This window comes from Lynx canadensis, chromosome B3 (assembly GCF_007474595.2).
Source record: "Lynx canadensis isolate LIC74 chromosome B3, mLynCan4.pri.v2, whole genome shotgun sequence".
In the NCBI taxonomy this organism is placed as follows: Eukaryota; Metazoa; Chordata; class Mammalia; order Carnivora; family Felidae; genus Lynx; species Lynx canadensis.
The window spans coordinates 144,374,296-144,387,159 of NC_044308.2; the positions used below are offsets into that span (position 1 = coordinate 144,374,296).

At 55.4% G+C, this 12,864-nt stretch overlaps 2 protein-coding genes across 5 annotated transcripts in view; one reads left to right on the forward strand and one right to left on the reverse strand.

Annotated features, from left to right (window-relative positions):
- Positions 1 to 4,403: 4,403 nt before the first annotated feature.
- Positions 4,404 to 12,433, reverse strand: BAG5 (BAG cochaperone 5). Of its 4 annotated transcripts, none has more exons than XM_030320086.2 (3): positions 12,270 to 12,433; positions 11,265 to 11,502; positions 4,404 to 8,778 (listed from the first exon to the last, which is right to left on the reverse strand). In XM_030320086.2, the coding sequence occupies exon 3, from the start codon at positions 8,748 to 8,750 to the stop codon at positions 7,407 to 7,409; it is 1,344 nt and encodes a 447-aa protein (XP_030175946.1). In that variant the 5' UTR covers positions 8,751 to 8,778; positions 11,265 to 11,502; positions 12,270 to 12,433; the 3' UTR covers positions 4,404 to 7,406. The 4 variants fall into 4 exon arrangements, with proteins under 4 accessions (XP_030175946.1, XP_032449355.1, XP_030175944.1 ...); XM_032593464.1 differs by having other exon boundaries at positions 12,259 to 12,433; XM_030320084.1 differs by lacking the exons at positions 11,265 to 11,502; positions 12,270 to 12,433 and adding an exon at positions 10,445 to 10,492.
- Positions 10,779 to 12,864, forward strand: part of LOC115516909 (cytochrome c oxidase assembly factor 8) — a 28,343-nt gene continuing 26,257 nt past the window's right edge. The window contains exon 1 of the mRNA XM_030320087.1: positions 10,779 to 10,939. Coding sequence (XP_030175947.1) covers positions 10,817 to 10,939 — 123 coding nt within the window. The 5' untranslated portion in view covers positions 10,779 to 10,816. The remainder of the gene's footprint in view (positions 10,940 to 12,864) is intronic.

Sequence of the window (12,864 nt, forward strand, 5' to 3'; positions counted from 1 at the left end):
GCCACCCGAGGCACCCACAGCTCCCCCCACGGCCAGCAAGGTGCCATGGGATCCAGCCCTGACGAGTTGCACCTGACCTTCCCCCAGGGGCTGCTGCCCCGCTGGGCCTTTGCCTTGGCCACCGGTCTGCCTGCACCCTCTTCCCCAGATCCTCGCATGGCCCCTGCCCACAGGGCCGCCCCGAGAGCCACGTTGGTCCCGGGACACCTTCCTTTCCCTTAAGTGGCTGGGTGGGGGGCGAGAGCAGGAAGATGGGGCCTGAATGTCCCGGAGACAGGAAGGCTCCCAGGAGCCGAGGGCCGCGGGGAGCGGCCTGTCCTGCAGGGGCGGCCCACAGGGAAGGAAGCACGAGGAGGCCTGCGGGGGACGCCTGCGCAAGACCGCGGGCTGAGAGCGGGCTGCGGGGCCTCCCTGCCCCAGGCCCCAGGGACGGGCTTACAGTCTCCACCCACTCACCCATCAGGTGTTTACTAGTTGAGCCAGGTGCCGTTCTAGGTGCTGAGGGCACGGCCAGGAAGAAAACAGTTTCGTGTCCTCGGGGTCTGGATGGAGACAGGAGTGACCCTCCACGTGCTGCAGCATCGCACTGGGTGACTCTCCAGAGCCCGCGGACCAGGACCGCGGCCAGTCTCTGGCACGAAGCGCTTGCCGTTGGCTCCCGCTGCCCCGGCGGGTTCACGGGGCTCGGTCTGAAGCCTGGGGTGGGTGCCGACCCCTCAGCGGTCGGCCTGGCCGTGCCGAGGACCGGGGAGAGCGGCCCAGAAGCTGATCCCTTCTGCAGGGACGGCCGTCAGGTGCTCGTCGGTCTGCCTGTGACCAGGCACCAGACAGGAGCGATTCCATTCTCCGCCCTCCCCGGGGGAAACAGAGATGGGGAGAGAGGCGGGTGGCCCGCACCCAGACCGCAGGGGTCCCGGTGGGACCCTCCACACCCGTCTCCACCCCCGTGAGCCTGAGCCGTGGCCGTAGTGCCCCTCCGGGCAGAAGGCTCCTGCCTCTGCCTGACACGCTGGGCCTGGGGCACCTTGCTGTCTAGTCCCGGGCCTGGCCGGGAAGAGGGCAGGACGGAGGAGGCCACAGTGTGCACCCCGCGGGGGCTCCCTCGTGTGGGCGCTGCCTGCGTCCCTTTGGCTCATCACCCAGCGAGGCGCTCAGCCAAGGGCCGTCGGTCGGAGGCGGTGCCCTCTCCACACGGGCCCTGGTCTGGGGCACTCTTGACCCTGTCCGAGGGGTGAGGTGGGTATACGGCGAGTTCCTGACAGTGACACCAGGATCCTGGCTGCAGATGCAGCGAACAGAAGTTCTTTGAATCCTGATGAGCAAAAAGGCAGCTGAGTTTTTTTTAATTTAAGATTCTATTATTTTTTTTTAAACTTTTTTTTAACACTTATTTATTTTTGAGACAGAGAGAGAGCATGAACAGGGGAGGGTCAGAGAGAGAGGGAGACACAGAATCCGAAACAGGCTCCAGGCTCCGAGCGGTCAGCACAGAGCCCGACGCGGGGCTCGAACTCACGGACCGCGAGATCGTGACCTGAGCCGAAGTCGTCCGCTTAACCGACTGAGCCACCCAGGCGCCCCAGATTCTATTATTTTTTGACACTTTAAGTAGGCTCCACACCCAACACGGGGCTTGAACTCACGACCCTGAAAGCAAGTCTCGCGCTCTACCGACTGAACCAGCCAGGAACCCCAGGCAGCTGATTTTAAAACTCCATGTAGCTATCTGAAAGCTGAGATTCCCTACTCATTTACTCAGCAAGGTTTTGAATATGTCTTAAGCGCTAGAAGCTGAGGACACTACTTCTAAAGAAGCGTTCCTCCAAAGGACACTTGAGCGCCTGTCACTGCCAGGGCCTGAGGCCACAAGCACCGAGAGGCGGCCCGTCGGGAAAGGCAGTGTGGCCCGGCCTGGTGTGGGGGTGACAGGTGAGGCAGAGGCCAGGTAGCAAGGGTTCGGGAGGAAGGGGACAGAAGCCACCTAGCCCTGCGTCCCAGGACAAGGAGGGGGCGCTCACATCAGCGTGAGGGTTGGCAACGTCCGTGGGGAGACAGGTGCAGGGAAAGGGCTCAGGGGTTTAGAGGATTATTGTACGAATGGAACCGGCCTGTGCTGGGACCAGGGAGTGAAGACGCGACATGGAGGCGGGCAGGGCTTCTCAAACTGGGAGCCACGGCCTCCCGGCAGCTCAGAAAGGTCTATGGGTCCGAAGAAGACAAGCGTTAACTTCACTGAGATAAATAGGATGTATTTTCGCAGTTATAATTCACAGCGAAGAGACATTAGGACAGAATAAGACGCTGCTTTAAGACACTATTTCTCCCATTTCAGCTCAGGTCATGATCTCGAGTTTTGTGGGATTGAGCCCCACGTCGGGCTCTGTGCTGACAGTGTGGAGCCTGCTTGGGATTCTCTCTCTCTCTCTCTCTCTCTCTCTGCCCTTCCCCTCTCAAAACATTTTTTTAAAAAGACAGTATTTCTTTTTAATTAAAAAAATGTTAACGTTTATTCATTTTTGAGCGAGAAAGAGAGAGCGTGTGCACGCACGCATAAGTGGGGGAAGGGCAGAGAAAGAGGGAGACACAGAATCCGAAGCAGGCTCCAGGCTCCGAGCTGTCAGCACAGAGCCCGACGCGGGGCTCGAACTCACGAGCCGTGAGATCATGACCTGAGCCGAAGTCGGACACTCAACCAACTGGGACCCCCGGGCGCCCCTGAAGCACGCAACTCTTGATCTCGCAGTTGAGAGTTTGAGCCCCACATGGGGTGTAGAAATTACTTCACATCTTTTTTCTAAAAAAGGATGCAGGGTTTATCGACGTCGGCGCCCAAGGCGGCGTGCGTCGGCTAGGAGTCCTCAACGCCCGGTGCGAAGGACCCGTGCTGTGGGAGCCAACTGAGGCCCAGCGGGAGAGGGGGGAGCAGCAGGGCTGAGATCCGGGGCGCTGGCCCGGAGCACAAGGTCAGGAGCCCTGCGGGGAGGAGCCTCCAGGCGAAGCAACACTCAGCAGGAGCCCTGAGCCGGTGCCATCCCAGGCGGTGACGGAAGGCGGTTCCTGGAGCAGGTGACACCGGAGTGTCTGAATCACCCAGGAAACAGGAGACTAAAACCCGCCTTGGAACAGTTCCAAGAAGTAAACGTGCACGTAAATGCTCCACGCGGGGCCTGACACGTAGAAAGGCCCAGCCTGCGATGGCTTGAGAAATGAAGCGTTTACATTACAGCAGAAGCGATGGAAGCCACCGTCAGACACATCCTGCCAGCCTGGGTACCTCACACTCCCCCCCAGGGGCCCAACTCGGGCCCGGCTTGCACCCCAGCTGGCGCTTTTGCTCGCCAGGGCCTCGCCCCAGCCCGCTCCGGGGTTTCTGCCGCCCAGCTCCTTTAGGGGCCCCCCCCGAGCCCCCTCCCTCAGCCTCCGGGCCCGTGGCGCCCCCTGGCCTCTGCAAAGCACACTCAGCACCTGCCCCGCCCTCCTGATGTCCAGACGTTTAGGCGAGAGACAGCGCCGGGGTGCCCAGTACACGTCCTCCAGCACCTTAACCACCCTGGGTTCTTTGGGGCAACACGGCCTGACGGGTACGTCCCACCCAGCGGCACAGCACTCAGCACACAGCACGAGCTGGACCACCCGGGTTCGAGTGTCCGGAAGGAATCAAAGCCCGACGCGGTATCGGTGCAGGCAGAGGCAGAGGATTTGTTACACGTTTCAAATTCCCCCCAAGGGTCTTTTTAACCCGTACAGCTGGTTTCTTTTCACTTCTGGGCCTATGACGCCTCTGCACGGCCGAGGACACGCCTCTGCTTCTGTCGGGACCATCGGAAGCCGCCAGCAGGTAGACGGGAGACAGCAGGGAAGTGCTCGTGGAAGGCGAGCAGCAGAGAAACCAAGCTGCCGCTTTCCTGTAACAGGCGGAGGACACGCGGGGAGGCTGCCCCGAGTGACAGGGACTTGTCCTCGCGGGAGGCAGAGCGGGGAGGCGGCCCAGGGCCCCGGAGGCCACGGCGCGATTTCGGGAGGCCCTGAAGGACCGACAGGTCAGAACTCCGAGCTCCCTCCGCAAGAGGTGAGCTTCGGTACCTCAACTCAAGCCTTTTCTCCGGGGGGAGGAGCTCCCCAGACTCTCCCCTTCCCTAGGGGAAGGTCAACTCCTGCGCGCGGGCCCCGGGGGAGCCGCTCTCCGGCGCCCACGCTTCCGGGGCTTTTTACACAGGTACCCCTTCACCCGCCACAGGACCCTGGCCTGTGCTGAGTGCTGTCACCTTCTTAGGCCACTGCCACCAAACGGACCTACGGAGCCCACCTTCCCCTCGCCTGGCCCGCTCGGGCAAGACCTTTTCCTCCCCAAAGCAGGCAGTCAGTGAAGGTGAACACATCAGAACAGAACTCACACCTCAGACTCGCATCCTTTCTCCACTGCAAAGATAAGCTAGGAGATTTTTATTTCATTAATAATTAAGGGCACACTAATATCTCAAAATACTGCATTATTTCAGACATACGGTTACAATAGTCATACAACGAATAGAGAGGGGACAGGAACCAACACGCTGGGGTAACACATCTGTATTGTACATCAAAACCAATGGCAAATAGTTCTTCGGTTATTCTTAGAAAAATACTAGACACGTTAAAAGCTGAAAAGCTTTGCTCAAAAATAACCTGTGTGTATAGGATAAGCTTAGACTTTCAAAAACCAGATAAAAACTGGCAAAGTAAAACATGAGAAAAAGCGATGCCCCCCCCCTCCCCGTCTCACACACGATACCTTGTAACAGATACACCACACGCCAAGGCCAAGGCGTCGGTCGTGGTAGCAAAATAAAGCATCCCACTGTACTGCGGAGACTCACTACCTTTATTTTCACAACTACTTCATTATAGGTCGGTTGACTTTAATCTAATTTGGGTAAGGACCGCCCTGAAGGCAAAGCTGTCTGCACCGGAGGTAAAGAAAGCAAACACTCCCGGCCAGTTTTTGCTTGAACATGGACTATACCGTGTAACGCAGACCCAAGGCCAAACGTTTTGGGGGCTAGGATTTACTTCCAGGACAGGTTCTCCTCACGTAAGGTCACGAAAATACAATACAATGTAACGAGCCCAGTTTATGGTTACATGCGGCAGGCCCCACTAGCAGACGCCGCCCTGCGGGCGACAGGAAGCGTCACCAGGGTTCCTTCAGGGAGAATAATCAGGCGTAAGGAACTTGAACAGGCTGGGAGACAGGAAACGTCGCGCCCGAACGCCCACTCGAGGCTGACCCGATCACCTCCGCGACCAAAATAACCCACGCGGGAAATCCGCATGGCCCCACGCAAGACACCGGTGCCCTCGGACCAGCGCTCCGGGCTTAGCGACACGGGCCAGCGCCGCCAGAGCTACGGCGAACCTTGTTTGCAATGAACAGCACCGGAAGGTCCCTTTTCAAAGAACAATGGATGCCTGTGAAGGAAATGCTGACGCCAGACTTCCAAATCTGACGTTGAAATTGAAGTAGAGCCTTGCGCAGGATACGCCCAAGGCGGCGGAGTCAGCCCTGATCTCCCAGCGGGGTGACTGAGACGGCACCGAATTTAAAAGCTCCGAGACTTAAAAGGGCCCTAAAATTAGCGTGCAGAACAGCAGGCCTAAAAGGACTTTGGCCAAAATGAGCTGCCAGCGACCTGCACTGGGAACCCGCAGGGGCCGGGGGCGGGGTGTGCACAGGGAGGGAGGGGCTCAAGGTCCCAACACGCGAAAGCCCTGTGCACATGTGCCAGTGCCTCTGACCCCACCGCCCACTGCATCTAGAACACTTGTAGCAGGAAAGACACATCAAGGGCTTTTCATTATGGGACAAAGTGAAAATCTGTTAGGGCCACACTTTTATCATTTTTAGGTATTTAGGGCTATTCCCTTATCTCCTACTTTTAGCTGCTTACAGTTACCAAATTAGTATCTCTGAGAGAAAATTACAGACTATAGGGTCCAAAAGATGTGCTCTGACAGGATTCTTCTGTGAAAAGTGGGAACAGAAAAGAGTAGTCTGTCTGTTGTAATACTGGGACCGACATGTCATGGAGGCACTTCAGAACTTTGGGAAGTTCTTTTGTTCCCATAGACTGGCAGCCATGAAACTGAATCCTCAGAAAGCATTGACAGAAAGACGCATGCCTTCAGCAGGAGGAAAGACACGTCCCGCGTGGACAGACCTGACTGGCTCTCGAGGGCACTAGAGAAACACCCGGGGACCAGTGACACGAGCTGAGGAGCGCGGCAGGTGCTCAGAGCTGTTTTGCGGCTTCGTCCCAGAGTGCGAGGGTGTGGGATGCTGCGAGTAGCGAACTTCCTCAGACAAGCTGGAAACATCTGGTCCCACGCAGCTCCCGGCGGGTTCTGCTCTCAGACGCTGTATGATAGCAGCAGGTGGGTCCAGGGAGTCTGTCCATCACACGGTCTCGAACGACAGAGGCAGCCCATGCCGCACCACGTTCAGACGTGCTGGCTTAGTGTTAGCAGCCTGACATTGGTAACTAATCTCCGGTTTTCATCACCCTGCTACACGTAAGGGTGTTTCCTTTTCTCTTTTTTTTTTCTAAAGGTCTCTTAACCTTACCTAAATGTTCCCATCCTTACTAATTACTACGGAAAATTATAGATTCAGGTTGTGCAAACAAGGGCAACTTGAAGGCAATTTGATGTTTGATCCCTTCTTCGATGCAGTCTCAAAGGTTTCTTTGCTACTAGCTTTCATGATTGTCTTACGTTGCACACAAAAATAAGATTTTCCCCTCTAAGTGCAGAGTATGGGGGAAAATACAGACACCATTTTTCAAACAAAAAACGCTTATGAGAAAAACAGAAAATCTGAAAACAAACAGAAAAACCCCCACCCTATTAACTTGGGTTGGACCAATCAGGCCTTAGAAATTAAGGGGGAAAAAAAAGCCTTCTGCTCTACTCAGCATAATAAAACACATCACTGTATTGCTTTTGTGTTTGGACGTTACTTCCACTTAACCAAAAATCTTCCCCCTTCTCATAATTGTTCTAGTATCGTATGAGGTTATGCCTACATGTAGATCCTGAAATGTCTGCATTTTAATGCCTGCACAACCCACTTAGAGATCACAAGAGCTGCCCAATTCCACTTTCTGATGAAAAAAAAAACGCCAAAAACCACACCACAACATACAAATAATGATCCAAATGGAAAAGTTAATGTGCTGTAATCATATTCGTTTTGCAACATCAAAAGCAGCAGAGATACCGAATAGAATTTGCTTAAATCATAAATAGCGAGATTGAAATATGCACGTATAAACTCCGTTTCGGCTCCACGAACCGAAAGCTCTCTCTAAACACACAGAAGGATACATAAAGTGCAGAGCAGAACTCGCCACCGTGAGGCCTGTGGTTCGTTAGTACTCCCATTCGTCGGATTTCAGGTCGAGATAGCTGAGGATGTTCTGGGCGAGCTTCACCGCCTGCTTCCTGGCGGCTTTGCACTGCTCTTCCCCTTGAGGGTCCACGGCGTCCAGGGCGAGCAGCTGCTTGGTGAGCAGCTCTTCCAGCCGGATGTAGTTCTTGTCCGTTCGGTTCCCATCAAATGAAAGAACCTCTCCCTGGATCTCGGACAAGTTTCCCAGGATGTCCCAGACCGCTTTATGGGACGGGTGCTCCTCGGAAGCGAAGGACCTCCTCTTCTCCAGGGCCTCCTTCAAGTCGATGTAAGTGATGAGGGTCTGCACCTCGATCACCGCTCTTCTCCGAGCCTCCCGGATGCAAGGGTTCTTCTCCAGACTTACCTCGTCCAGCTGTCCGATCAGCCCCTGCAATTCTGTTTTGGAGCTCAGGTACAATTCAGGAGGATTCTGTGCTCGAAGGAACTCGTTTTTTATTTCTCTCATTCTCTTGAGGACCTTTTCTATCTTTAAGATGGAATGATTCTGTCCCAGGTCAAATGCGTAGGTGCTATCTGCTTCCTCTTCTAAATCCAAATATTTCAGTAACTGGTTGATGTCTTCCACTACCTCCCGGCGGTAGTTTCGGATCTCCGTCCGCCCGCACACATCCAGAGCGTCCAGATCCGCGATCAGCCCCGAGAGCACACAAGATAAGTGCCTGCAGGTCTCATTATTGTTCACTCCCATCAGCAGGGCAATCAGAGTGCCCCTGGCCTTGTTCACCTCACACATCACAGAGTTAATTTTGGCAACCGAAGGATGCGCGTCCTCGGAGAGCGGCAGGGAAGGCTGCCTTTTCGTGCAGTCTTCGATAATCTCTTGCACCGCACAGATTTTGGTTAAAGTGTGATACCTTGCTTTGCGCAGGGAGATCTTCCCCCCGGTCTTGACGTGTGTCAGCCTCAGAATGATGTCTTGGATGCCTTCTTCAAATTCATCGGTTACACAGTTGCCCCCACTGTAAAAGGGCACAATCTTCTCTTTCACCAGGGACTGGGCTTCTTGAAAAATGTTCTGTATCTCGATCCGGTGTGGGTGGTTTGCATTCTGCTCTAACTCTTTGAGAAGACGCTCTGTCTCTTGTGCTGCCCTCTTCCTCGCTTGCTGAATGTCTCCTTTTCCTTCAGTATCTACAGAGTCTATTTCAAAAAGCTGTTTTGTTAAAATCCTCTCCAGTTTCTTGTAATTCTTGTCATCTGACAGACCACTGAAGCCAATTACTTGCTGTTCTATACTTTTCACTTCCTTTTGGATTTCCTGAAGCCTACTGATGGATGGATGTTGATTTCCCATATCCATACTTTTGCTGTGTTCAGTTTTAGAAGCACTAAAAAATGACAAGAATGACAAATTACACAAAGCCTCTTCAGAACGGTGACTGTATATTTATCCTGAGATTCTCATTTAAAAAAATATATTTAAGAAAAAGGGCCCGGGGCCCCTGCATGGCTCAGTCAGTTGAGTGTCCGAACTTCGGTTCAGGCCATGAGCTCATGGTTCGTGGGTTCGAGCCCCGCGTCAGGCTCTGTGCTGACAGCTCAGAGCCTGAGCCCGCTTCGGATTCTGGGTCTCCCTCTCTCCCTGCCCCTCCCCCTATTGTGCATAATCTCTCTCAAAAATAAGCATTGGGAAAAAAAAAAGGGCCCGTCATTGCTGTGATCCAAACAACAATCATACTCAAGTGCAGAAAGAGTGACTAATCCACCTTCCTGAAAATCACCTACACACAGCAGAGATTAAGAACAACGGCTTACTGCAGTGTGGACGGAGTTGGAGCTCTGTGCCTGTGAATTTTGAGTTTCCTCAACTGTCAGAGAGCAGCCTATGTCTTTATACCAACAGAATGAAATCAACTATCAGCTTAGAAACAGCACAAGTATCTTAGGTATTAACGTTGGAACCTGGCTGATGGCAACAGCAGGCACCTTTGGGGGATGTAAAACAGTGGCCTCTTATCTTTTTACCTTCACATGGGAACAGTGCCATCTAAGCACCCACCTGACCAAAGAGCTATGCTTAGTTTCCAGAAAAAGGTAATTAAATAAAACAAATACCACTGCATCCCAATCGCCACCAAAAGTCCCCACTTCTACTGTTCCTCGCCACCCTTCACGCACGTGTACAAAGTTACCCCGTTTCTCCCCGCACCCTTCTAGCACCTGGCAAACCTTCCCTGCAGAAGTAGAAAATTGCCCGGAGAGGGACAGGTGACTGGTGCCGTGTTAAAAGCACCACGCTGGGCTTTGGAGGGCTAGTACCTCCCCAGCCCCGGTCACGTTCGCCACCCCCTCCCCCAAACATGTGACAGCTAGGAGCAATTCGTTCATTTAGCCTCCCATCAGGAGTCGAGAATGGCTTAACGCATTTCCCCCCAAGCTCTCGGGTCTCCATCACGGCTCAATGGGAGAGTGGGTCATCAATTGAAACCGACCCCCTGTGGGTGTCCCGGCCAGGAACATGCCTCTGGAGCCCCACGAAGGGCGGGCTGCCCGGCTTCTTCCTCTCCGCCCCCCTCGCCCTTCTCTGCCAGCACTTTACCCAGAAGAGTCTAAGCTGGTTTGGTCTTGGCTTCCCGAGGTGAGATGGCGAGGTGGAAGGTCAGCCCTTTACGGGGTGCGGCACCGGAGCTGAGCCCCTGGCTGCATCCCTCTCACCCCAGCCGGCTAGGTCTGAACCGGGCGGCCGGTAAAGGGGCCGGCGGTGGCGCGGCAGCTACTGGCCGCAGCGGCCGCTCCGGGCGTCTCGCCCGGGCCCCCAACGCGCCCGCCGGCCCTGACCTCACAATGGCCAGCGCGGGGAGGGGGCGGCCGCTCTGGGCCGAGGCCGCGGAGCCCCCGGGCGGGAGGAGGCCCCGGGAGGGAGGCGAGCGAGCCGGCCCGCGTCGGACGCGAGGACGGCGCGGCGCCGAGGCCCGGCCGGCCGGGCCGGAGCGGGGGTCGCGCCGGGGCCGGGGTCGTCCACGGGCCCGCCAGCCGCCGCCGCGCCGCGCTCACCTGTGCCGCCCGCGCCATCGCGCACTCCGCCGCCGACGCCCAGCGACTCCGCCGCTCCCGCCGTCGCCGGCCCGCGGCCCCGCCCCGGGGCCGAACAGCCCCCGCCCTGGGAAAACGTCCTCCGGCGCCGCGCCGCGCCCGGGCCGCGCCGGCCGCTACCGCCTGGCACAACAGCCCGGAACTGCCGCGGCCCAAGAGCGGCCGCCGGCGCCCTGCGCCCCCGCCGGGTCCACCCCGCGGCCGGTGCCACGCTGGGAAAGCGCACCGTCGGCCGCGCCGCTCCCTCCCGCCGGCTTTGCGACCGTGCCGTAACGCAGCCGCTCGCGCCGGCGCGACTCTGCCGTGCGCCGCGGCAGCCGGGGGACGCGGGCGATGGCCGCCTTGCGGCCCCGTTGGAGGGCTCTGGTCTCTCCGCTCTGCCGCGCCTTCTCTGGACCAGGCTGTCAGCTCGCTCCCGAGCGAGCTGGGGAGCGCAGGGATACGGCGCCGAGCTGGGTAAGCGGGATTCCTGCAGAGGGTGGGCCGGGACGGGGGACCGCAGGTGGCGACACACTCAGGCGGCGCTCCTCAGGGACACCTGTGGGTCCCGCACCCCTTTGTGCCGGGCTGCGGCGTCAGCTCTCCGGGAGCGGGGTCCTCGAGCCCGTCCGGGCCTGGCGCGGAGCAGCGCCCGCGGCCCGCGGGGGACAGGGGCGTGCCCTGCGTCAACTCCCTTGGTCTCTAGGAACTGAGGGTGTCGCTGTCACGCCGGGGACTGTTGGTGGTCGGAACTTTTGCTAATTCGTACCTCCGAGTCAGCTGTAGCGAGTTTGTTACGTACCTTATTTCTTCCCGAAGGTTGTTCTTTCTTAAACAGCTCTTGGTGTGCACAGCATGTTTTTGTTTTGTTTTGTTTTCGGGCTGTGTTTTGGCTTCGTCAAGATTATTAGTCCTTTTCTTCAAGCTATGGCACACGTTATCATCGTCTTTTGTGGGACTTCACGTTGAATAGTTTTTCTTGTTTGGAAGCTGTTTGCATACACGCATGTTACAGGTTGAAGGTCCACAAAGATCAATATCTATAGCAACAAAGAATGATAGTTTTTATCAATTGCACTTTTTTGGGAAAGGATTTTTTTTTTTTTTTTTTTTTTTTGGTCAGTGGAGTTCTAAGCCTTGAGTCCACCTGTCACAAGAAAATGTCTAACTGTGGAATGCGCTGCAGTTAAAATATTTAAACAAAGCATACAAATACTAACACTTCCTTTTGCCAACAGGCTAAGGAGGGGGCCTGGAAAGCCCGGGATAAAAAAGCCAGTTAAGAATTCCAAAATGAGCCTGCCTGTAAATTTTCATTTATTTTAGCCCGTTGCCCGTTAGCATTCTTTTATAAATGCAGCTTTGAAGTTCTGCCTGGTTTATAGGTTAGAGAAGAGGTTAACAGGGCAACTGGTCACCCAGAGCCCCGGTCTCTAGCTCAGCTTCCTGTTACAGTGGCCACAGCGGGGACTCTCATTCCTACAATATAGAAAGCCACCCAGCATCTCAGTCCTTGGGCAGCAAGGTATTCAACAGGTATCTGAAAATGCTCCGGGCAGGCAAACGTAACATCAACCAACCGTCCCTAGGATGAGGACTTACCCTAGCTTATTTTATGAACTAGGGTGCCCAAGGGGCACCTGGCTGGCTCAGTCGGTAGAGCATGCGACCTTTGATCTTGGGGTTGTGAGCCCCACACTGAGTGAAGAGATTACTTAAAAATAAAATCTTAAAAAAAACCACCCAAACAAGGTTTCCTTTATCGTCACATACCCTTTTGCTGAAGCCAGTCTTACCTGATCCTTACCTAATCCTCAGGATGAGACCTTTCTTCCTTTTGTTGTCCAAGTGACAGTGGAGCAGGGAGCTGCTCACCCGCTGGGCCTGGGCCGCCTGAACTTGTGAAGGTGTGGATTGTGATGCCGACAAGGGGATAAGCTGCCTGTGAGTCAGACCTGGCCCTGCTCTCCTGCGGAAACTGCTGCTGTGTTTTTGTAGGACGTGCGCCCCATTGTGCTAGATCTTGCACAGAACTTACAGGATCAGTTTTTTACTTCAGGGCGATTTGTGTTTCCTGTTTGTTTGGGCGTATCTCCCTGTGCTCGCTGAGTACATGGCTGGCTCTGTCCAGGTAGTTCAATTCCTGCTGCACAGAGAGATTGTTGTCTTTCAGACTTTGATTTTAAATATTAGGCCTTTTTTTTTTTTTTTAATGGTTACTTATTTTTGAGAGAGAGAGCGCGAGCGCAAGTGGGACAGGAGCAGAGAGAGAGGGAGACACAGAAACCAAAGCGGGCTCCAGGCTCTGAGCTGTCAGCACAGAGCCTGACATGGGGCTCGAACCCACGAACTGTGAGATCATGACCTGAGCCGAAATCTGGCGCTTAACCGACTGAGCCACC